General features: G+C 40.4%; 1 protein-coding gene across 5 annotated transcripts in view; it reads right to left on the bottom strand.

The window, feature by feature from the left end:
• ATP2B2 (ATPase plasma membrane Ca2+ transporting 2) overlaps window positions 1-26,589 on the bottom strand; it is a 399,625-nt gene that overhangs the window by 66,987 nt on the left and 306,049 nt on the right. For all 5 annotated transcript variants that reach the window (XM_027864051.1, XM_027864046.1, XM_027864048.1 and 2 more), the window contains exons 11-12: window positions 24,007-24,221; window positions 21,160-21,402 (exon numbers count right to left, since the gene is read on the bottom strand). In XM_027864051.1, coding sequence (XP_027719852.1) covers window positions 21,160-21,402; window positions 24,007-24,221 — 458 coding nt within the window. The remainder of the gene's footprint in view (window positions 1-21,159; window positions 21,403-24,006; window positions 24,222-26,589) is intronic.

Here is a 26,589-nt window from a genome sequence, read left to right as displayed (position 1 = left end):
GAGAGAGAGAGAGAGAGAGAGAGAGAGAGAGAGAGAGAGAGAGAGATGGAATCTCTTTGTGGCAGCTCAGGGAAATTCTAGATACTTGGAAGGCTTTGCATGCATGTCTGTATTTGTGTGACCCTGACCTAGTGCCTTGTGCACTAGGACAAAGTATAAATTGCCTGGCCTTTTGGGCACAGAGTATACAAAAGGTCAAGGCACTAAGGAGCAGAGAATTGGACTAAGTGATCACACAGTTGCCAATTCCTTCCTAACATTTTCTGAATCTTTCCCTATTTTCTTAGGCACGTCCATACCATAGGTGAAGGGACCTTGGCAGGCAGTGGTTGAGGGGCTCTAACAAAAACCCCATTTAAACCTTAGCACCTCCATGGAACGTTTCCTGAACATCCCTCTGAATTCTCACTGTGCATCATCTGTCCTTCACAAGATCACAGAATCAGAGGACTCTGAGCTGGCAGGACCTTAGAGATCATCTACTCCAATCTCCCCTGTTTTACACATTAGGAAACGTATGATATCCTAGTGCATTCTGGGAGCTGGGCATCAAATCCACGTTCTCCCTCTCCATTCATTGATTCACCAAAGTTTAGCATTAGAATGGACCACAGAGAACATCTAATTCGAACCCTTAATTTTATTGATGTGCAAAATGAAGTCTAGAGAAAGTAAATGATTTGTCCTAAGCCATAGCTTATTAGTGTCTGAGCTGAGATTTGAGCCGAGGTCCTCTGTCTGCCACGTTATTGTTTTATAGGCTCTGCAAAGACAGAAGCTGAGAGGGGAACACTATCAGATTGAAGTGGTGTCACCTTTGTTGGCTGGCCTGCCATGTTCATCATTCACTCATCTTTCATTAGACCTTCTCCAACAGTGCTGGGTCTCCTAAGGGAGATAGGAGGAGGGGGATCTGCATTTGGGATCCTAGGAGAAATCGCCCTAGGTTAAGAGATGAAGGGTTTTGCTTGGCTTCCAAGGACCTGCCCACCTAGCATTTTGTCCACAGGTAAAATACATGTTCTCTTATTGTTTCAGTAATTTGATTGCTCCTTGATGATTTGTGCCTTGAACTTCTTCTATATCCCCACATGTAAACAGCACAAGGCTACATTAAATTCAAAATTAATCCATTTCAAGCATTTATTAATTGTCCAGCCTGTGCCAGGCACTATGCCAGGCAGTGGGGATATGGAGACAAAAAACAAAATAGGGCCTGCCCTCAAGGAGCTTACATTCTACAAGAAGTCACAGTACTTAATGATAATAACAATAGCACAACATTTCTGTAACACTTTTAGAGTTTACAAATGACTCCGCCCCACCCCCATAAACATCCTGAGAGATACAGGCAGTAGAAGTCCCATTTCATAGATGAGAAAACTGAGGCACAAAGAGATTACAGGATTTTAGAGTTGGAAGGGACCTTAGAGCTCATCTAATCCAACTCGCTTGTTCTGTAGATGATGTCCAGGAAAAGGAAATGCCTTGATTGAGTTCATGTACATTTTATGGAACAGGGACAGAAATCAAACTCAGGTTTAAAATCCCATGCCTCTTTGAAAGTCACCTGGTTAGTAAGGGGTAGAGCTAAGACTTGAACTCTGATCTTTTGATTGCAAGTCCAGGAGATGCTCCATCATCATCATCCACACCACCACCACTATCATCATCATCATCATTAATATATTCTTGTTAATGCTATTTTTACTTATTACTGGACCTGTGATCTCATCAATGTAGGGAGCTCCTGGTGAGGAACTTCATCTACCAGTGCAGATAGGTAACTACTCAGCCACTTATAGTCCTAAAGAGTTGCCCAGGGAACCAGGAGGTTAAGTGACGTATCTAGGGTCACACTGTCAGTACATATCAGAGGTAGTATTTGAACCAAGAGCATCTTGGTTCCAAGGCTGGCATTCTATCCACTATGCCTCACTACCTTGAAATCTAGGTCATCATCCTCAATAATAAAAACAAACAATTGTAATAACTGCCATCTATATAATACTTCCAGATTTGAAGAGCACTTTACATATATTATCTCTGTAAGGTAGATATTACAGGTATTATTATTCCTACTTTACAGATGAAAAACTGAGGCTTAGCAAGTTTGAGTGACTTGTCTATCCACGGGTGCACAAACAGATTTAATCTCAATTTTTCCTGCCTCCAAATCCAGTATTTGATCCACAATGCCGGACCAGCTCTTAATACTAAATGTTTACCATATATGTGTTGAACTAAATGAGGGACTAGGTGATTCTCTGACGTTAAGATTTCACGATTCAGCTTGCTTGTCCTTCTCTGGTTATGCTGTGACATGACCCGGGCCATAAGGGACTCTTGTCAGCAATTGCTGAATGCAGTCTTAATCCAGACACTACTTCCTCATGGAGCTGCCTCTGCTTGCTAACAGAACCAGAGGTCATGTCCCATGCCTTCTCAGAGATGCATGATAGGAACTTTGGCTTAACTGTGCCTTTTGGGTCCTGGGTCTTTTAATTAATTGGATGATTCAGTTCTCAAGAAAGAGTTCTGCCTGTGATGGATATAAACAATTTCTCTTTTCATTAATTTTTAGTTTCTCAGCTCTCTTCTTGTCCTTACACCAGCTCTCAGCCAGTTTTGCACCTAATTTTCTCATAACTCCTCACTTAGACTACAAATTCCTTGTGGACAGGAACAATGGTTTATATTCTCCTTTATCCTCTTCAGTAGCTAGCACAAGACTGAGCCCATGGAATGGGTGGTACAGTGGTGAGAACACTTGCTCTGAAATGAGATGTGGATTCAAATCTCACCTCTGATGCTTTACTAACTGAGTGATCTTAGTATAGTCACAACCTCCTGGCCTAAGATTCCTCCATTTTCAAAATGATAGGGCTGGACTACATGGCCCCTGAATTCCTACTTATCTGTAGATTTATGAGCCTTGCTCAAGAATAACATTTGGACATTTGAGAGGACTGTAAACTCAACATAATTCAACATGTGAGATATCACAGCCAAGATAACTAATCCCATCCCAAGGATATAGTTCACTATACCTTCACTATATCAGAACTAAAGAGGTGATAGGCCCATTGTTTTCTGCCCTGGGCAGATCTGGAATATTGTTTCAGTTCTAGATAGTATATTTAACAAGGACATTGATTAGTTGGGGTACATCCAGAGGAGGAGACTAGGATGAGCTCAGATGACTGAGCTCATGTCATATGAAGATCTATTGAAAGAAGCAGGAATGTTTAGCCTGGAGAAGTGAAGATTTAGAAGGGACATGAAATGGCTATTACATGGGAGAGGGGTTAGACCTGGGGTTTGAGGATCCTAGAAGAATGAGGGGCAATAGGTGAAAATATCAGAGACCAGATTTAGGCTCATTGTAAGGCAAAATCAGAGCAAGCTAAAATTGGAATGAGCTGCTTTGAAAGGCAATAGTCTCCCATTCACTGAAGGGTCTTGAAGTAAAGGCTAAATGACCACTTACCAAGATGCTTAGTCATTGGAGGATTGAAACAAGTGACCTCTGAAATCCCTTCCAACTCAGCCACCAGATGATTCTGAATCACTCAACAAACATTCATTAAGTATCTACTACAGATAGAACATTTAACAGGAGGAAATACAAAGATATATGACATGTACCCTGCCATCAAGAAGTTCACAATCTAATAGGGAGAACAAGTAACACATAACTCACATAAATTAGATTATGTTAAATGCTCCATCTCAAGCTTAGCAAATAGGCAAAGATGACAAAAGATGGGCATAGTCAATGTTGGAGGGGTTGTGGAAAGCTAGGCACATTAATACACCACTGGGAGAGTTGAGAATTAGTCCAACCATGCAGGAAAACACTTTGGGATTACATAAAGAAAATGACTAAAATGCCCATACCTTATGATTCAAAGACTCACTGGCATATTCCACAAGGAGGTAAAAAAAAAGATACATACAGCAAAATACTTAGAGCTGTACTTTTTGTAATAGCAAAGAACTGGAAATGAAGTGAATGCTCATTGATTGGAGAATGGCTAAGCAAGGTGGGGTGTGAATGAACGTAATGGAAGAGTACAGTGCTATAAGAAAGTATGAATATGAAGCTTACAGAGAAATATAGGAAGATAGATGAATTAATGCAAAGTGAAGGAAGCAAAACGAGGCAAAAAATAGACACTATTGCTACAGCAATGTCGATGGAAAGAACAACAACCAAAAAAGAAGCACAATATTGTGCAATCACAATGACCAAGCTTGGATTCAAGTAAGATATATGAGAATGTACCTCCCTCCCTTCTTTGCAGAGGTGGGAGACTGTGGGTGTGGAACACTGCATATACTGTCAGACTCCAGTGATGTGTTGCTTGGTTTTGTCGGTTAGCTTTGTTGTTACAAGGGATGGCTGCCTGGAGAAGGGGTAGAGGAATATATTTCAAAATGAGGGTGATATAAATGAATTACATTAAAAAAAAAGAACGTGAAAAGTGTACAAGACGTGTATACTAAGCATTATGACACCAGATGAGGAAGAAATCACTTCTGGCTGATGGAAGACAGGAGTGGGAGGGTCAAAGAAGATTTCATAAACTACATTTTGCCTTCAGCTACATCAGGTGTTACATAAAGAAGCCAGTCTCCACTCATCACATCCAAAGGAAGAACCAATAATAACAATAAAATAACTCACATTAACAGGGCGCTGCCATTTATATATGACATGCTTTCCCCACAACAACCCTGTGAGGTAGGTGGTAAAAGCATTATTTTATTTTTACAAATAACAGAGACGGCTCGCATTTGTAAGGCAACTTTGAAAATTCACCATTTCCATCACAACAGCCTTTAGAAGTTGAGGACAACTCCTATCTACATTTTACTGCTGAAGAAACTGAGGTAAATCAAGGCAAAGTGACTTGCCTGAGGTGGCATGAGTTGGAGATGGCAGTGCCACAACTTAAACCCAAATCTTTTGGTTCCAATTCATATTTTCCACCATATTATGTCATCTAGTCAGTTTCATAGCAATTATAACAACAGTTGCCATTTATATTGTGTTTTATGGGGAGGTACTAATCACATTCCATACCTCATTTTTAGAATCATCAAATTTCAGGGACTTGTTAACAAACAAGCAATTCAAGTAAACAAGCAGTAGCACCTACTATGTGTTAGGCACTATGCTGGGTGTTGTCACCCTTGCATTCAACTGCTCCCCCCCTCCCCTTGCCCAGCCCTATCTTGAGGCACTACGATGTCACTAACCCAGACAACAAAATGGGGGAAGAAATGGAAGAATCCAACCTTTCAGGAAGTTATTATTTTAAGTTTATCCTGGAAAAGGAGTCTGGTGTGAATGGAAGGTGATGGTGTTTCTGGAAGTGGCCACCCGCATATTTTGCTCTTATCAGATCACTCTATGTCCTAATCCAAGCCCGATCCATTTTGGGAACCATTCTCAGCTCAGGAAAAATGCATTGGACTTTGAGTCAAACGACCTGGTGTGGGTCCTGTCTTTAAACCTTTGGAGACAACACTTCGAAATGGAATAGACCTCAGAGGTAATCTAGTCCAACTCTCTTATTTTATAGTTCAGGAAACTGAGGTCCAGAGAGATGAAGTGACTTGTTCAAGGTCATAAAGGTAGTAAGTAACAGAAGCAAGATTCTACTATGACTCTGGCAGGTCTCTTCCTTGAGCCTCAATGATCTCATCCATCAAATAGGAATAATAATACTCTCGCTACCTATTTCAGCTGGTTACCACAAAGCACCATATAAATATACTCTACTGTAATACTATCACCTTTAGAATAAAACGTGAGTCCTTGCAGTCACCCTAATTTTGACACACCGGTCTTCCCACTGACTAATAAGTTATTCATTGTAATTCTCCATTAGCCCAGGAATGAATGGTTGCCACAGTGGGGATACTCAAGGTTGGGTCACAAGAAAGGTGCAGTTGAATTGCCTTGAAACATTCTATTTGATTAAAAGAAATACCAGTATTACTTGCCACCATGACGATGTCCATCTCTGCCCTATGTGAGTCTTTCCCGCCCATGCCCAAGTGTCACTTCCGCGATACCTTTCCTAGTTACTCCAGGTCCACAAGAATCTCTCCTACTGCAGAATTCCTATGGTAGTTACGATCTAGGAGCCCTCATCTTACAGTCTGTGGTACCTGGCCGGCATCCCTTGCATTCTGGCACAGTAGATGGAGCACTGGGCCTGGGGGAAGACCTCAGTTCAAATTTGGCCTCAGACACTCACTAGCTATGTGATCCTGACCAAGCCACTTCACCTCTGTCTCAGTTTTTCCAACTGTAAAATGGGGATAATAAAAACACCTATCTCTCAGGGTTGTTGTGAGGATCAAATGAGATAATTGCAAAGCACTTAGCATAGTTCTCAGCACATAATAAGCACTATTTAAATGTCAGCTGCTGCTGCTGCTGCTACTACTACTACTGCTACTACTGCTACTGCTAATACTCCTACTACTCCTACTTCTACTAGTACTACTACTACTACTACAATGCTTAGCACAGTTCTTGGCACATAGTAAGCACAATATAAATATTAGCTCCTTCTCCTCCTTCTCCTCTTCCTATTAGAATGCTTAGCACAGTTCCTCACACATAGTAGGCACTTTGTAAATGCTTATTTCCTTCACTTCCCTATTCTCTTATTTTTATTTTGACTTCACCCTAGCTGACTTGAGGGCAGGGACCAGAGCTGACATTCTGTCTATATCCACTATATCCAAGAATATAAAAGGATCATTAGACACTCAATCCAGAGCTAGAAGATACCTTTGGGATCATATCCGTCAACACTCTTATTTTCTAACTGAAGAAACTCAGAACCAGAGAGGATTAATGATTTGTCAGAGGTCGCACAGGTGGCAGAGCTGTGATTCAAACACTGGCCCTGAGACACCAAGTTCACCACTCTTTGTACTGTACGTCCCAGAGCCTCTAATCAACCCCTCATCTAACCCCTTCATTTTGCAGAAGAGTAAATTGAGTCACAAAGAAGAGAAAGATTAACTAAACAAGTTCACATAGCTACCTGTGGTAGACCAGGGCTCCCAATTCTCAGTCTATCAATGCCAGGCTTCTCTTTCCATTGTGGTAGCAAGGGGCCCCCTCATATAATAGTTTAAAGAATACAAAGTATTTCACTCACAAACCTTAGACTGCAGAAGTTCTTAACCTTGGGTCCATGGTGCCCTTTTCTAGATAGATTTCTGGGGATCCATGAATTTAGATGAGGAAAAAAATACTTTATTTTTACTGACCTCTAACCGAAATTTTGCATTCCCTTCAATTATTTAAAAATATTATTCTGAGAAACTTCACCAGACTGCCACAGGGGTCTATCACATACAAAAAAAGGGTTAATAAAGAAATTGCCCTTGAGAGATAGTGTCACCATCACACCCATTTTAACAAATGCAGAATCTAAGGCCAAGAGAAATAAGGTGACTTGCCCACAGTTGCACTGCTAGCTTTAGAGCCAGGCCTTCTGTCCTCTAGGCTACTGTTGTTTCCACTACTCTACATAGACTCTCAAAAGCTTCCAAAACTTTTGAGACTATAATTTAAAAAGAAATTCATTGACAGAAGCACCACTGAGTCAGAAGGATGTCTAATCTTGCACCAAAGCACATTAGATTTCTAGGCCAGCATATTAAACATTTAGTTGTGATTACTGCCAATAATGGTAACTCCCATATTTATAGTAAGCACTTTCCTCACAAACAATTTTGTTTGTTGTTATTGTTATTGTTATTGTCTCCATTTTACAGATGAAGAAACAGTCAGAGACATGAAGTGACAGGCACATGGCTATCAATTGGTAAATATTGGAACCAAGATATGAACCCATATCTCCCAGCACCAAGTTCAGCACTCTCTCCATTATGCCACATTTCTTAGTACATTTCCCCATGTGTGGTATCTGATTAACAAATATTAATTGATTGATAGGCTAACGGATTGACACATGTACTTCCTTTGGTGAGTGTGGACTTATTAAGGAAATACCTGGATCTAATTTGGTGGTGTAGATTCCTTCCACAGAAAACAAAAAAGCCACTTGTCTGCTGCTGTTTTTTTTTGTTATGGTAAAAGACTTCAATCTTCAATGGAATGTTATACTTAATAGAAAGGCAGACTACATTTAGGATGTTTCTTCTACACACTTCTATAAAATGAAGCCACAATGATATTTCTGCCTCTATCACCACATTGAGAACCGTTTCCTAAAAAATCATATGGCATGATATAGTCCTATATGGGTTCTGCTTTTGCTATTCTGAATATTGCCTGAATGTCTGCTGGTAGAGATAGGGAATGTCAGGCATGGGATATGGATAGGAAGAGCCACAGGTCTCTGAGCCATAGGCATATAGCTTTTCTTCTCTGTTAGATACTACCCCAACAGGTAAGAATAAAGCCCTGCTTTGTGGGTTTGGCCAGACCCAAGTCACTCTCCATTGTATAGTTCCATATTGGTATAAAATAAGTTACTAGTAGGTCATTCAACTGTCAAGGAAAGGAGAGTTAAAAAATCAAATGGCAGCATCACATATAGTCACATCACTGAAATAAGAATTAGAATTCCAGAATTTTCAGAGGTAGATGGGACCTCACTGGTCATTAAGTCAAACTGCTCACTTAAAAATGAATTCCCTAAGCAAAGGAGACAACAAATAGTCAGTCAGCCTTAACTTGAAGACTTCCATCAATGATAATAATAATAGTAATAGCAATAGCTAGTGTTTCTATAGCACATGAAGGTTTGTAAAGTGCTTTACAAATGTTACCACATTCTATCCAATGAAACGGAGGCTACATTGTTTGCGTAAAATCTTCTCAATTTCATGTAACAAAATTACCCATTTTATCTTTTATATTCTCCTCTATCCTTTGCTTTATTAAGAATTTACGGCCTAGCCATTGTTCTGAAAGGTACGTGATCTGGTTCCTTTTTTTAATGATATGGTCTTTAATATTCAAATCCTATAACCATTTTGAGATTAGGATGGGAAGGTCAACTGGGGAAACTTTTCTTAATCTAATATCTGATAAGAGTCTAATAGCCAAGATATATACACAGCTAATAGAAATATGTAAAATAAAAAACCACTTTTCCTAATAGATAGTCAAAGGACACACACAAAACAGTTCTCCAAAGAAGAATTGTAGACTATGAATAACTGTGTGAATGTTCTGAATCATTAACAAAAGATAAATGAAAATCAAAACACTTCTGAGGTTTTACCTCACTCCCAACAAATGGGAAAAGATGACAAATGATGGAATGCTGGAGGGGTTGTGGAAAGATAGGCACACTGATGCACTATTGGTGGAATTCTTAATTGGTGCTAGAAAACAATCTGTAATTGACCAAAGAAAGTGACTAAAATGTTCAAACCCTTTTACCTAGAGATTCCACAACTGGGCATATACTTAAGAAGGTCAATGATAAAAAGAAAGGCTTCATATACACTGAAATATTGATAGCAGCACTTTTGGCAATAGTAAAGAGATAGAAGCAAAGTTGATGTCCATTGACTGGTAAATAACTAAACAAGTTGCATGAATGCAATAGAATATTACTGTATTGTAAGAAATAATGAATGTGATAAATCAAAAAAAAATGCAATGACTTTTGTGAGCCAATGCATATCAATGTAAACAGAACAAGAAAAGAATATACATAATGATTATAGCCAAATAAATGAAAATAACAACAACAACAAACAGATTGAAACTGGATGCTGTAGAAACTACGGTGACAAAGTTTGGCCCCAAAGAAGAGATATGAAAAGGCATTTCTTTCCTGTCCTTGCAGAAGCAGGAGTTTGGAACACTATAGAAAATGTCAGACTTTCTGAAAGTGTTGGTTAATTTTGTTGAATTTAAAAAAAATTCCTTGTTGAAAGGGTGAGCATCAGAAAGAGTGAGGGAGGGAGGACACATTAGGAAATTTAGTTGGTGAAAAAACAAGCTATATCCAGGAATTTATTTTTATAAAAGAAAAGGAACCTATCAGCTCCTCTAAGGTAGTTCATTCTACTTTTTTGAATAGCAATAACTGTTAGGAAAGAAGACTTGGGTTTGATTTCAGGATCTACTCGTTCTTAATTGTGAGACCTTGGGTAAGTCACTTAACCTCTTTGGGTCTCAGTTTCCTCATATGTAAAATAAGAAAGAAGACTACATGACCCCTCTGAGGTCTTCCAGCTCTATATCTATGATCCTGTGATCCTACAACTCTTTTAGAACCTTAGTTGTCTCACCTGTGAAACAGGGTTAATAAGTAAGGTCTTACTACTTTGTTGTTGTTGTTGCCATTTTTCAGTCATGTCCAACTCTTGATGACCCTATTTGGGGTTTTCTTGGCAAAGATACTGGAGTAGTTTGCCATTTCCTCCTCCAGATCATTTTATAGATGAGGAAATTGAGGAAAACATGGGTAAGTGACTTGTCCAGGGTCACACAACTAATCAGAGTCTGAGGACAGATTTGACCTCATGAAGAAGAGTCTTCCTGAATCAAGGCCTGATGCTCTATCTGTTGTGCCACCTAGCTGCCCCTGTACTACTTACCTCACAGGTTTCTTATGAGAAAGGAACTTTAAAAATGTAAAGTGTTTTAGAATGAGTTATTGTTATCATCATCATTATCCTCATGGTTATTATTGTTGTGGGTGTTGATGGTAGTGGTGACAATCACAATAATGTGGGATTGAGTTCCCAAGAATTCCAACAAGACTGGAGCCCATTTAGAAAATAGAACAAAATCAGGATTCTAAGAGTAGGGGAGATCAGAGTGAAGGTTGATTTATTTTAGATTAAACACACAAATGTTTTGTTTTTGTTTATGTTTTCTGTTCAGGCAAAGACAAGATCCTAATTAAAACATAGACCATCTGTAAGAATTAATAGCTTGAAAACTATGAGGGACTGGTTAGTGACCATCAGAGAGCTTTCTCTCTCCCTGTTGCTTCACTGATGTTTCCTGTGGTACCAGAGACATTCATCTTCCCTGCATCCACTCAACTGGACTAGAGATAAGTGGGGGGGACAAAAAATCCTCCTAAATCTGTAGAGCATTTAACTAAGCCTTCCTCTCATTCAGTCACCTAGAATGTCACTTCATTTATCCCGTGACCTCCAGTAAAAATCAAAGTCATCTTACTACCTTCGTGACCAAAGGCAAGTCATGTAACCACCCTTGGCCTCAGTTTCCTCATCCATAAAATGAGATTGGACTCGTTGTTCTCTAAGCTTCCTTCCAGTTCTAAATCTCTGATCCCAAGGTCCTATGATTAGATAATCTCAACAGTCCCTTCCAGTTCTCAACCTTATGATTTTAGTTTTGGCTCTGTCATTTACTATATGACTATAAATAAGGTGTTTAATTTCTCCGGGCCTTCAGTTTCTTCACCTGTGAAACAGAAATAACAATTAGCTGTTCTGTCAAGGTCACTTGGCTGTAGTGAATCTTAATGGTGATGACTGTCGGGGAAGTCCTTTAAATGGGAAAGCAGACAGTCTCAGGAGAGGCAGAGTGGCATTGAGGATCTGAAGACCACAGACATAAAGGCAAAATGGACTTCAGAAGTTATCTATTCCAATATCTTCTTTTTCAGGTGCAGAAACTGAGGAACATAAAGATTAAATGATGTTCCCCAGGTTAACCAGGCAGCAAACATCAGGAGTGGGATCTGAACCCATGTCCTCCAGAAATAGGGCTCTTTCCACCATACGAAAGAGTCAGGAAAACCTGGTTTCTAGCTGTGTCTTGCACATACTAGCTGTGTGACCATAGGCAAGTCACTTAATCTCTCAATCTCCACTGCAAACTCTTCAAGAAGCTAAGTTACAGAGGGGTTGCCAATGAATATCAGCAGAAAGAATTTTAATACCAGGAATTTCTCACATTGATGAAATCACAATTCCATTCCCCTTCAATAGAATTATTATAGCAATGACATAATGGTATAATGTAACACTCTACTGTGGTCATCACTCATCACCCTATCTCATACATCTCAACAACAAAGCCTGGGCCCAAATCCCTGGGGAAGCTCTGAAAGATCATAAAGTTCAATGGATACCCTGCACCCAACCTGCACTTCATATTTTTTAGAGGTTTTTCTTTTTTTTAGAGGTTTTTCATAGCCTCTCCTACCCAATTCTCACTACACCTCTGTGAGGTAGGCAGAGTAGAGGTTATTAACCCATTTTGCAGATGAGGAAACTGCAGAGGGAGATCATCACTCTAGTGGCAAGAATGAATGTGAAATCACTCAAAAAACCATAAATCCTCATAAAACATCAATGGCTTAAAAGAAATTAAGTCTCTTATGATCCTTATGGAGAAATTTCACTGAGGAAATTCCTTCCATACCTCAGATAGGCAAATAATCTACCACTTATAGTCTTAGAGGATTGTCTCAAGCATTGAGGGGTTAACTGGCTCCCCAGGGTCTCAAAGCTAGAATAGATCAGAAGCTGGGCTTGAATGCAGGTCTTTCTGGCTCCAAGGCCAGCTCTTTATCTTCCCCATTATGTGTGCCTGAGATTTTGTTATTGCTACATTATTGTCTGTTTAACAACTCTATGTTTTCTTCGTATTGCTTTTTTTTCCCTATTTGTTGTCAAAATGATTATTGCTCCAGGCCTGTCTGTGTTCTCTCTCTCCCTCTCCTTCTCCTTCTCCCTCTCTCCCCCTCCTTCTCCTTCTCCCTCTCTCCCCCTCCTTCCCTCTCATCAAACAGGCAAATTAGGAGCTGTACTTGCATGTCTATAACAGCCAACCAGTCAACAAACGTTTATTAACGCTTGTTCCAGGCACTGTGTCAAACACAAAGGATACAAAGAAAGGCAAAAACATGGCCCTGTGGCAGAACTGTGTGGGAGAGAACAGGATGGGCTAGACTAGAAAAGGCCTCTTGCAGAAGGTGAGATTTGAGCTGAGTCTTGAAGGAAACCAAGAAATAGGAGGCAGAGATGAGGAGGGAGAACATTCAAGGCATAGGGGACAGCCAGCGTTAAGGCACAGAACTGAAAGATAGAGTATTATGTGTGAAGAACAATAGAAAGCCATTGCTGGTGGATCTTAAAGCATGTGGAAGGGAATTCTGGGTAATAAGGCCGGAAAAGTAAAAAGGGACCAAGTCATGAAGGGATTTGAAAGACAAAGAGGATTTTATATTTGAGCCTGGAGGATTAGGGAGCTACTGGGGTTTACATGGGGTTGTGGTCAAGACATAGCAGAACCTGCATTTTAGAAAGACCACATTGGCAGCTGAGTGGAGAATGGACCTGAGCAGAGAGACCAGTCAGAAGGCTGTTTTCATAGTCTAAAAATGAGGTGTTATGGGCCTGCACCAAGGTGGTGTTTGTGTGAGTGGAGAGAAAAGGACATATTCAAGGCATGTTATAAAGATAGAAATGGCAAGACTTAACAACAGATTGGACATTTAGGTTGTGTATGAGTGAGAAGTCTAGGAGGACACCAAAACTGAGAACCTGGGTGATTGAGTGATGCCCTGGATAACAATAGGGAAATTGGAAGGGGGAGATAAGTTCTGTTTTAGACCTACTGAATTTCAGGTATCTACAGGACATCCAGGTCAATATGACCAAGAGGCAACTGGTAATGTAAGACTAAAATTCAGAAGACCAGAACTGGCTATTCAGACCTAGGAATTATCTGCATAAAGATGATAATTGAACTTATCCATAAGAGCTGATAAGTTCACCAAATGAGATAGTATAGAGGGAAATGGGAGAAGCACCAAGGACAGATCCTTGGGGACACTTACAGTTAATGAGCATGATCTGTAGAGGAAGACTGGGAAGGATCAATCAGACAGATGAGAGGAGAACCAGGAGAGAGAGGTGTTGCGAAAACCTAGAAAGGACAGACTATCCAGAAGAAGAGTTTGATTGACAGTGTCAAATACTGAAGAGAGGTCAAGAAGGATGAGGAAGCAGAAAAGGCAATTATATCTGGCAATTAAGAGACCACTGGTAACTTTGGTAGAACAGCTTTACTGAATGGTGAGGTCCAAAACCATATTACTCAGCATTTAGAATTAAATGAGAGGGAAGGAAGTGGAAGTACGGAGTGTAGATAGCTTTCTCAAGGAGTTTATCTATGAAGGACAGGAGCAATGTAGGCTGATCGGTACCAGATAGAGATGGATGGGGAAGATATGGGAATATCTGTAGGTAGCAAGGAAGCAGTCAGTATGTAGACAGAGGAGAGACGGAAGATTAGCGGAAGAGTAGGGAACGAAAGAAAGGAAATTTGGTGGAAAAGATTGTATGGAAAGGGATAACCTGTGCACGTCAAGGGGATCACCTCAACAAGAAGGATCATATCTTCTTATGAGACATAGGAGAAAGTCATACTTGAGGAAGTCATCTGAATGACACGAAATGAGCAGGTGAGAAGAGGTGCTCTCAGCAAGTGGCCATTTTTTTAATAAATATGAGCAAAGTCCTCAGCTGAGGAGGGGGAGACATGCCCTAGGAGGCTTGAGGAGAGATGAAAGAATTTAGAGCGGCCTCTTCAGTGAGTGTGACAATAAATTGATTAGTAAGGTGTAAAAATGTTGCCTTGAGGAAGTAAGGACCCAGTTGCGCTGATGTAACAAAGTTTGGCCAGCCAGTCAGCCTAGATTCATGATTTTCTCCACCTCTACTGGGCAGCATGTGAATAAGAGTAAAATCAGCAGATGGAGAGAGTAATCCACAGTTGATGTTTGGCAAGGCATGATCGGCAATAGGATGAGGGGGCAAGGAACTCTAATGTAAAGAGGAGTATAAAGTTGAACTGACTGACCAAGGGATCAAGACACTGAAGGAAGGAGAGTGTGGCCAGTGTGGAGGTCACAGCCAGGAAAAAACTGAGGGGTAGAGGGATTAGACGTGACAGTGAAGATGAAGAACAAAATTAGGGCTCATAAGGCAGGGGGAGAATGGTTACGAATTATAGCCTCAATTTAGAGAGCTCATTTTATACACTTGCATGTCGGTATTGAAGTAAAAATGTCCTGATGGTTCAGGTGTTATGTTGTTCATTCATTTCACCTGTGTCCAACTTTCCATGACCCTATTTGGGGTATTCTTGACAAAGATACTGGAGTGGTTTGCCATTTCCTTCTCCAGTTCATCTTCCAGATGAGGAACTGAGGATACTTGATCAGTTTAGCCCACTAGAGCTCAAAACTCCTGAGCTCAAGAGATCCACCAGTTTCCACCTCCCCAGCAGTAGGGATTACTGATGTACACCCTCACATATGATTCAAACACGTGAGGGTTAAGTGACTTGCCCAGGGTCGTACAGCTAATAAATGTCTGAGGCTAGATTTGAACTCAGGTTTGACATTCTATCCATTAGCTGCCCCTCAGATGTTGTAGCTTTCACTAAATACCACTAGGTTTCTCTTTTGATCAAGTCATTTATTTAATAGTGGGATTCATCCTAAATGGTAGAAAAAGCAAAGGATTCACAACTGTAAGATCCATTACTGTTCCTAGATGTGACACTTTAGCTCTTTGCCTCAGTTACCTCCTCTGTAAAACAGATAATTGCTAAGGTATCTTACAACTCTAAAATCCTATAAGCCACTTGTAAAAGACCTTGAAACTCATCCTCTGTGGAGAATCTATCACATCCCCGAATTTCTTTGCCAAACAAGGCTTATGACAAAGTTGTCCATGGTCCCAGTATGACAAGTGCTTGAATGAACACTGGTACAAGAACATGCCAGTCCCCTATGTTGTGGTGACTGAACCCAAAATATGGAGCTAATGAATGTTTTCCAATTCCCAAGACATATGCTGGCTAACCACAGCAATGACTGACAGCCTGCCAAAGCAAGACTTTCAAAACACGGAGTAATTAGGTCTGTTGAAGGTATGGGTTCTAGATTTTCACGATGGAAATGGTAGTCTTCAGCTCCCTGCTATTCAGCAGCTAAAACCTCTGTTGACACCTAGGTTGAGAGAGTCATATAATGAAACAGGATCATATATCTAGAACCTAAAGGAAACACAAAACTCATCTAGTTTAACTCTATTATTTCACGGGTGTGGAAACTGAGAGCCAGTGAGGATAAGCGACTTTCCCCAGGAAGTCAGTATCAGAAGTGGAATTTGAACATAAGATAACAACTCTAGAGCTGGAAGGGAGCTGAGGCTATCTAAAGTCTACCCTCTCATTTTTATAGATAAGGAAACTGAGGTAGGTTAGATAACTTGTCAGGATTTGAACCCAGGTTCTCTGACTCTGGAGCCAAAAGGCTTCCTAAAGGGCATCAGAACAACTCCTAGTTGGAAGAGACACTGGCTAAACTCTAGGAATGGTCAAAGCAGGCCATGCCCGTCCTCGGAAAAGAGTGCTTAGAACTGTTTAGAATGGCGGGGTAATTCAAGTAGGATACTCAGTGTCTCTAAATTCTCATATACACTCACTCCTTTTTTTCTTTTTAAGAAGACTGGGAATTCCTATCATGTTCAGGCTAGAAGGAGCTATGCACAGACATGGTCTCACTCTGATGAGCATGGGAGCTTTGACCTGCTCCATTTTCAACATGGGCTGGTTTGTCCTGCCTTAGGCAATGTGGTGGTCCCCATTCCCAGAGGCTCACCCTAGCTGTTCTGGGCGTAGTGCACATATTTGATCAGCTTAGCCCACTACAGCTCAAAACTCCTGAGCTCCAGAGATTCAAAGCCTCCACCTCCCCAGCAGTAGGGATTACTGATGTACACCCTCATGTCTAGTTCAAATACTAACTTAAAGAAGAGTCCTGATAATTCTATGTCTGAACCATAGCTCACATAGGTAATAAGTATCAGATCTGGGATTTGAAACCCAGTTCCTCTGCCCTTTTTACCACACTTACTCAAGATTCTATCATACAGCCTGATGCATTTATGTAGCTTATTTCATGCCCTGTTCTGTGGCTATGGCTCTTTGAAGGGATTTCATAAACTATCTTTCTGAATAATGATAATAATAATAATAATTATTATTATTATTAACTGCAGTAGCAGTTAATATATTGCCCTTTAAGGTTTCCAACATGATTTACATACTCTATCTCACTAAATTCTCATAACACCCAGGTGAGGTAGATACCATTAATAACTCCATTTTACAAATGAAGAAACTGAGGGGTTGAAAAAGATTAAAAGCAACTTGCCCAGAGTCACGTGGATGGTAAGTGTCTGAGGCAGGATTTAAACTCAGGTCTTTCTGACTCTAAGTCAGTTCCAATCTGGATCCTCTTCTCTTCTCTCTCAGCTCCCATCAGTTCAACTATATCTTCATGTAGATGGGGCTCAAATCTACCTATCCAGCCCTCATCTTACTTCTGAGATCCACTTCAGCATCTCTACATGTCTTCTGGACATCTCCATCCAAATGGCCTGTTGGTATCTCCAAAGGTATGTTCAAAATGAAACTCATTATCTTTCCCTTTTTTCCAGGTACATGTCACCAGGGAGTTAAGAAGAGAGGGAAAGGTCCCATGCATACCAAAATATTTATGGCATCATTAATCAGGGTGGTACGAAATGGGAAACAATATGGGCAGACACCCCTTTTATTAGGGAATGACTGAAGACACTGCAGTATATGAATAGAATGTAATAAAGTATCATACAAGGAATTCAGGGAAACTTGAAAAGACAGATGAACTGATGCAAGGTGAATAAAACAAACTAAGAGAACAAGATTCAAAATAATCACAATGAAATACAGAAAGCAATAAGTAGACATCAGAAATAGTTCAGTAGAAAACCAGTCTTGATACCAGAGCACTGATAATGAAACCTATTTGCTTTTTCCAGAAAGAGAGGCAATAGAGTGACTATACACAAATTCAGAGTGCCAAGTATGGTATTAGGCATGGCTAAGGGGTTCATCTTTTCTGCTTAACTATTTACTTTTGTTAAAAGGGACAGTTCTATTGAGAACCAAGTAGAATATTAGGACATGACAACAATGTAAAAAAAATTAAAGCATCAATAAATCATTGAAGGAGACAGCATAGTACAGTGAAAAGAGTACTGGCTCTGGAGTCAGAAAACCTGGGTTTGAACCCATCTTTTGACACATTGGCTATGTTACCTTGGGTAATTCACTTACCCTTTCATCAGGTCTTATTCTCCTCTATATCCCTCCTCTATAAAATGAGAAATTTGGATTAGACTGTTTCTAAAGTTCCTCCCAGCCCTGTATTTATAATCCTATTATTTTAAAAAGAAAAACAAGCAAATGAGAGTATTATACTCTACTCCTGATCTTGAAAACTCCTTCTGGGAGCAATAGTCTAGGTATTTTTTTTTTTGCCCACATTACTGTCAAGAAAATTCAGTTTGGATTGGCGATTTCAGTAACCAAATGGGAACAAAACACTGGCCAGATGACTCTAACCTTTCCTTTAAACAGCCTTGTTCCTCAGCAACAAGTCATGCTGCTGGCTGCACAGACAACCTCAGAGGAAGAGAAGTGAGGCAAATACCTGCATTATGTAGTACAGGAAAAAAAAAACTCTATTGGTCAAATGGTCAAATAACTAAATCATACTGCAATAATGACAAAAGTTCCACCACCACACATTGGTGCAGGGACTCCCTCCCTCCAGTGACACAGATCTGATAATCTGTAGGTTAGCCTCATCATACCATAGTAAGGAGGGACCTTGCATTCTCAAAGGCTATAAAAGCATCTGTCAGGATCTACCAAGCTAAAAAGGCATTGGATATGGGCTTGCCAATGGGTACCAGCTCTGATGTGTGAGGACAAGTCAAGTTAAGTTAGAAATATTCACCTGTAGTGGCATTGGCCACAAAATGATGAAGGTTTTTTTCTTTCTTTTTCTCCTTCCCTTCCTTCTTTCCTTTCTTCCTTTCTTCTTTCCTTCTTCATTCTCTCATTCTTGCTCTCGCCCTCCCTCTGTCTTTATTATAGCAATTTAAACCAGTCATAAATCATAGACTCTTAGAGATAGACAGATCATAGATGCTCTGTAAGGTTCTTTCTTGCTCTGCCATTCTCTGAGTTCTAAGTAAACTTAGTAACCATGAAATTCATCCCTCTCATTTTACATATGAGAGATCAGAGATCTCAAGAAGAAAACTGACTTTCCCAAGATCACATAATCTATTAGTCACTGGTAGAAGTAAGACCCAAATTCAGATCTCTTGATTTCTAGCTCAGTATTTTTTAATTGTATTAAAAAGCTAGGTGGCACAATGCATAGAAAGCTAGATTTGAATTCCAATTCTGCCTCAGAAACTTATTAGCTGTGTGACCCTGGGCAAGTCATTTAGCCTCTCTCAGCTTCTCCTCACCCATAAAATAGGAATGATAATAGCACCTATCTCAAAGCATTGATGGAAAGATAAAAATGAGATAACATGTAAAGTACTTTGTTAACCTCAAAGAATTATATAAATGTTATTGTTAGTATTATTATTACTATTATCAGGCATTAAGATCCTTTAAAAAATCACTCTAATTCTCCACATCATTTTGTGTGAATTGAATGCAATATTAATCATTCAAGATCTTGCAAAGGGATTCTCATTTTGCTATTTATGTTTCCAAAATAGTCACAGTTTTAAAGTTGGAAGAGGCCCTAGAGATCATCTAGGTCAGAGGTGTCAAACTTGCAGGCCCATAGGTGGCAAGCCAGCCAGCAAAATTTGCAAGGAGTGGCCAAGAACCAAATTCAAATGTATTTAAACAAAATAAATTAAAATATAATATGATATAGAAAATATTAATTTGTGGTTTTCTAAATCCATATGCCATCCAGCATCCATTTCTCTTTGAATTTGGTACCAGTGATATGCGGCAATCTGAGAGGCTCAATGATATACCTAAAGCTAGTAAGTGGTAAAGTCAAGATTTTAAGTCCAGTCCTATAGCACTACATCCAGGGTCAGTGGCTCTAGCCTGCAAAGACTGATTTGGACTTGGCTATACAAAGATATTTAGGCTCCTACCATGATTGTTTTAGTAACCTTACCTTGACATTAGAGCTAGGAGGCACATGGCAGACCATCTGGTCCAACACATTTATTGAACAGATAAAGAAACTGAGGACCTGACAGATACAGTAAGTCACGCTGCATCACTCAGCAAGTTAGCCACAAAGCTGGCGCTTGACCTCAGGTCCTCTGACTCCTAGACCATCCTATTCCATCACATTCAATCACTCTCCCTAATTCTGACTCCCCAAATGACCCCAAAACTTCCTCAGGAAGTTCCTAGCCCAGCACATCTTTAGGGCAAAACCACAGAGGGTAATGACCTGCTTCAGCAGTTACTAGAAATCTGGTTTTTTTTTCACTTCTAAAAATCACTTTTTTTTCAATTCTGATTTTATAAAAGGAACCATCTTGTGGTCCCCTGCATTGCACCTTGGGTCCTTCCCTCATTAGCATTCTGTGCATACTATGCTGACCTACTTTCTGATTTTCCTCCCATCCCTCAGCCCCAGGGATGTGGGGAGGCTCTCCTCACAGTACAGTTGCCACTCCTCCCCACATCAGTGTCTGAAGAACAGAAGGGACCATATAATTTTCAGTGACCCATTCAATCTTATTGCCTCTTTGTGCTGGCTTGATTTATGTTGTAATATGATTCTGAGAAGTGGCAATACCCAGAGTAGCAATGGGGTGTCGAGGGGAAGGAAGACGGGATATCTGCCCCAGAAACTTGATTAGAAATCCTTCTTTGTGGTATAGTATAAGAAAAACATCTGGGGAAAAATGTGGGACACTCTACATTTCACCCATATATTTTGTCTGCTTAATGCCAAGCATCTGAATGCAAACATCTGAATGGCTGATCCTTCCCCACCCCCCAACTTTTGAGCCTAAGCCTCAGCCATCACAGACAGAGCTAATGTTTCCCATTCTTATATGGAAGTAAAATAAAAAGATGAATTTATTATGAAAGGAATGGTTTAATTAGATACTGAAAAATCTTTTTAGTATCTCTTTGGCCAGTGGTAAGATGTTTTAAGATGGATCGTGTTTCAAAACGTGCCCAGTGATTCTCATGCACTGGGCATCATTGACTGCTATGACGGGCAGTCACCAGTCACTTACCAGAATCTTTGTGGTATAAGCACTGTTGATGGCGATGGCATTCACCAGCAGCTCCAGGGTTTGGGAGTTGATCACGCTGGGTTCTGGAATCTCCTTGTAGTGGACATCCCCAACATACGCCTGCACAACAGTCATCCGGTTGGTGGTCAGTGTCCCCGTCTTGTCAGAGCAGATAGCTGTTGCATTGCCCATTGTCTCACAGGCGTCCAAGTGGCGTACAAGGTTGTTGTCCTTCATCATTTTCTGAGAGAGAGAAAGGGAGGGAAAAACACAGCCTGCTCACAACTGGCTTTGGCCAAGTGGCAGGAGCTTTAGTGTAGAAATAACTTCCATCATAGCGACGTGAAGCGAAGGGGCCCAGATTCTAAGAAGTATGACTAATCCAATCAAGTGGTTTTAGGATTAATTGGTCTGTTTTCTTTCAATGTGTAAAATCTTGTGGAAAGGGATGTTATTATCAGCCTCAAACATGATTGGTTGGTTTGTTTACCAGTTCAACCACTTCCTCCATTCCCATCTTCCCAAATACGTGGGGGCCCTCAAGCTAACAACACATTGGAAGTAAATAAAAATTAAAATCTTATGAGACTGCTAGAATTGTGTATAGGATCTGGACAAGTAGGCACATAAATCTATCATGAGTAAGGTACCAGTTTGTAACTTGGAGTTGATAGCACTTTTAATCTTGTTCTAAACGGCATCTTTTCTTTATAATTATTAAACAAGGATAGAAATTAGATACATTAGTATTAGTTATATTATGCTATTCATTTAATATTTTACATTTTCACTTTTTATGGTGGGAAAAGAATATTTTTTATTATCTCCTCTTGATGAGAGCCTGTCTTTTGGGTTCAGATAGCTATTTACACACAGCCCTGCCTACTTGATGGCGGATTCTAGAATTTCAGAGATAGTGCACATGAAGAAATAATTTGCCTCTAGAGGGCTACATATTCAAACCTATCAAGTGAAAGCAAATACTATACTGTCTGACAATGAAGAATCTACTTTGGTCAGTATTGGCCATGCCCCAAGGGATTGGGCCAGGAGGGACCAATGCATGAGAGCTCTCCATGGTATGAGCTATGGAACCAGCAGGCATAATCTGGGTGGGAAGTAAACTCATAGTTTATGAGATTAATCAAGGATAAAATAAGTTGATTGGCCAAAAGAGGGCAGTCCTTACAGTAGCTTGCATGAGATAGCAAACCAACAGGGGTTAGAGGTAGGAGGCATATCTGGGGCCAAGAAGAACATATTGGCAATGTTAAAGAGATAGGATCTGAAGGGGACTGACAGAAAAATGTGATCCAAGGACAGGCAAACATTTGAGAAACAGGCTGTCCAGACAGACCAACTTAAATGCAGAATCCATATCCAACATCAATCAATCAAAGCATTGAGTTTAAACACCAGCATATTCTCCCGCTCTGGTTTGGCATGCCAATCCTGCTGTCCTATTGCTTTGAAGGGGCTGCAGCTATGGACAGCTCCCAGACCCCATTGGTGTTTCCCAAAATGAAAAGGATTATGACTAAATGGCAGCAAAGGGGTAGGAGTTTTGACCTGTTCAAGGTACCCATCAGTTATAGGCCTGGAAACATTTTCACTTGAGGACTGGATTACTGAAAAACAACTCCAGGTGGCAAGCCAACTTTTTCATGTTTGAAAAGTAAGTAGAGAAATCAGTCCCCTGTCATAATTACTTGCTGCTTTGGAGGGCAGCTAAGAATTCAAAAAGAATTCTTCCCAGAATTCAGATGACTAGGGCAGTACATACTAGGCCCTACTATTGGAGTTTGGGGTTTTAAATGGGGTGGAGCTTCTCTTCATTTGGTGTACTCTAAAAATGGTAGTGATAAGGTGTATATAACTTACAGTGAGGTAGCCCTTTTTTGGCAACCTTGAAGAGATCCGTTTTCTATATGAAATTACAGCTGGGCACCCAAACCCAAGTCCTAGCTTGGAAACTGGCTCTTGCCATGTACTTGGACGACTGTTGAACATTCTTTTCTATAAAATGAGAACACGACTCCTTGCCTTTCCAAGAATATTTCTCCACATAGGTGAAATCAAGGCCAATATGAAGGTAAAAGTGGAGAGTACAAGAGTATAGAAGAGATAATATCCTAAGTTTGAAGTTGGGCCAGAGAATTTGAATTGAAACTCATATGTCAATGGCCAAGAAAATTCCCATGCCAACTCAGACAAAATGCTGGTCCATTGATTCTATTATTTGGATAACTAGAGTCACCATACAGATGTTAAATGGGAGGATATGATTGTATTCTTTGGTAGGAAATGAAAAGGCAAAAGCTGTACTCCTGACATCTTACTTTTCTTTAGAAACACATTTATGTATCTCTCATTCTTGAATCTGAATTGGGAGGGAGTCTCCTTCAATATTGAGACCCTTGCCACCTCTCATGGCAGTTGGCTCTCTAACTTGAATCCTTGCTCTATGAAGAACAATTTAATTTTGTCTTCAACTTACCTCTTCCAAGCTTCAAGGGGACCCTTGGGTTCCAGTATTATACTAGGATGAGCTGAATAATTCTGTGGAGCAAGAGTTGAGGCAGGGGCTATAGATATGATGCTCAGAGCTCCTTTCTAAGGCAGGTGGAGAGGCTTTATGGGAAAGGGTTGGAGCTTCACATGCCCTCTCCCTGAATGACAGCAGTCATCAGCACACTCTTCTCAGCTGCTGCTGTGACCCCAGGCTCTTGCCAAGCCCCAAGACAATTGTCCCCATTGCCCACCATCTGAGAATGAGAAACACAATGTGCTACAGGGGGCTGCATCACCTGATCGGCTCATCTTTGGGTCCTTTTCCCTTCCTCTTACCTTCACAGAGTAAGCCAAAGAGATGGTGACAGCAAGGGGGAGCCCTTCAGGTACAGCAACCACTAGCACAGTCACCCCGATAATGAAGAACTTGACAAAGTATTGCACATAGACCGGAGTACATTCAGGCAGCCAAGGTTTCTTGTTCACCACAAAAGTGTCCACGGTGAAGTAGAGCACCAGGATAATCACCGTAATGGCAGACATTACAAGGCCTGGAACAAAGGAGAAAACCAACTCAAGGAGATACCAGGGCTCAACCCAGAAATGAATCACAGACTCTCAGCATTCAAAATACAGTCAGATGCTATAGAGCCCAGGTCATACCTAAAAGGAATCGCCTCTATAATATCCCTGTCAAGTGGTCACAGAAGCTTCAGTTGGGAGACCTTGAGAGATGGGGAACCCACAACATCCAGAGACAGTTCATTCCCTTTTTAGATAGTTTCAGATGTTAAGAAGGTAATCCTTACTTCAAGCAGAAATCTACCTCTCCTTACCTGGAATGTTCTTCCTTCACAAACCCTACCAATCCAGCAAGGCCCAGCCTTAGCCTACCTTCAGGGCCACCCATTCTCATTTATCATTCTCATTTCTAAACTCCTGTGGTATTTATGACCTGGGCCATGTAATCTCTTTTGTAGTTTTTCATAGCCTCATGTCTCTTGCTATCCTTTCATATGTGTATATCAGACTTACATTGTATCTCTAATTAGAGTATACACTCCTTGAAGGCAGGAACCATGATTCCTTCTCTCTTTTCCCCAGTGTCTAGGATAGAGTTTTGTGCTTGTTTTTTTTTTTTTTTTGATGAATTGTTTGAAATAAGCAAGTCCTTACCCTGGAAGATGACCACCTGAGGAGCCTTACATAAACATAGTAGGCTCATGTCACTCACTTTGATGACATGGCTCTGTCACTGCCCACCCAGGGCAATCTCTCAGTGCTTCACCTAAGCCTCCTCCTTTGGGATCCATAGAATTGTAGCCCTATAAGATCAGAAGAGACCTTCAAGATTGTTTAGTCCACCTTTCTATAGAGACCCATAAACTGGAAACAATTTATCCAAGGTTACAAAACTAGTGGGTGGCTAAACTGGGATTAGAATTCAATCTTCCATTTCAGTCTCAGCTCTGTCACCAGCTGATTATCATTCATCATGGTGTCTCTGTTCTCCTAGGTCCTTTGGAGGCCAAAATAAGGTCAGTTTTCCTGTGTGATTGATGAACTGGTTCCAAGGTAGCTCTCAAAGAGGAGTTTCGGAAACAGTTTTTATGAGAGTGATCTTACTGGGATGGAGGTCAATATCCACCTTATCAGATATGTCACTAAGGTGACATTCATTTGTAGCCAGCAGCTCTGATGTGGTTTTTACATCATCAGCCTCATTACTTCCTATTCATTCATAATTTCTGCTAAATGTGTCCCTCAGTGACTTCTAAGTGTGTCTCTCCTATCTCCCCCTTTGAATTAATCAGCTCCTTCTACAGCCTGCTTCCAGGGTTTCAGATAAGGCTCTGTCCACAATGCCTATTGGCTTCCTAAACAGGGTACTTTGGACCATGTTCTCATTGCATGCCAATGCAATGGACATTTTTGAGTAGCAACTTTGTGCTGAGCTCAATTCAATAGAGAGGTGGTAATACTCGAAAGAATGAGCCAAAACTCTCAAATAAATGGGATAAAGTTTGTTCTATGTTGCTGCCTAAGAAATAATGAGGATCAATGAGTAAAAATCACATGTGAGCATTAGAGAGAATTTTCTGACATTCAGAGATGTCCAGCCATGGGATATACGACATCAGGAAGGAATGCATTCATTAATTAATAATTAATATTTAGTAAGTGATTACTATGATTGTGGAAGTGTAGTGTGGTCAATAGACATTTGGCCTCAGAGTCAGGAACACCTGGCTTCAAGTCCTGCCTCTAAAAAAAAAAAACCATTAACTGAGTGACCTTGACCAAGTCCCATGACCTCTTAATGCCCCCAGGCAACTCTCTAAGATGATAAGTTACTGAATACATGCTGATTTGCATTAGTAAAGAGAGGTTTCCTCACTGGGAGTTTTCTATTCCAATGAAATTACATTTCTACTAAAAAAGTGAACAAGGCACTGTCTGTGCTTCTCATTGGTGTTGTTTCAGAAGAGTCAGAGTAACTCACCTCATAGAATGTCAGAGGTCAAAGGAATCTTAGTACATAAAATGTCAAAGATGGGAGTGGCCAACCCTCTCATTTTACCAAAGAGGAGAAAACTGAGGGAGAAGGGAAACAATTTGTTCAAGGTTACATACAGAAGGAACACTAGAGCTAAGAATCAGAACCAAGTTTTTTGAATTCAAGTTCAGTGCTCTCTCTATCACATGACTTCTGGATTTCTGAATGGGGAGGTAGGTTGGACTAGATATCTTGTGAGCTTCTTCTCACCCTGTTTATGTCTCTCTAGTCTGTACATGACATTTGGAAAAAAAATAAGAATAAGAATAAGAATATGCAGTTATCTATGGCTTTAGAGTTTGCAATGATAGATAAATAGATAGATAGATAGATAGATAGATAGATAGATAGATAGATAGATA

Source organism: Vombatus ursinus, unplaced genomic scaffold (genome assembly GCF_900497805.2).
Source record: "Vombatus ursinus unplaced genomic scaffold, bare-nosed wombat genome assembly UNPS02014773.1, whole genome shotgun sequence".
In the NCBI taxonomy this organism is placed as follows: domain Eukaryota; kingdom Metazoa; phylum Chordata; class Mammalia; order Diprotodontia; family Vombatidae; genus Vombatus; species Vombatus ursinus.
This window is presented reverse-complemented; position numbering and strand designations above follow the sequence as displayed.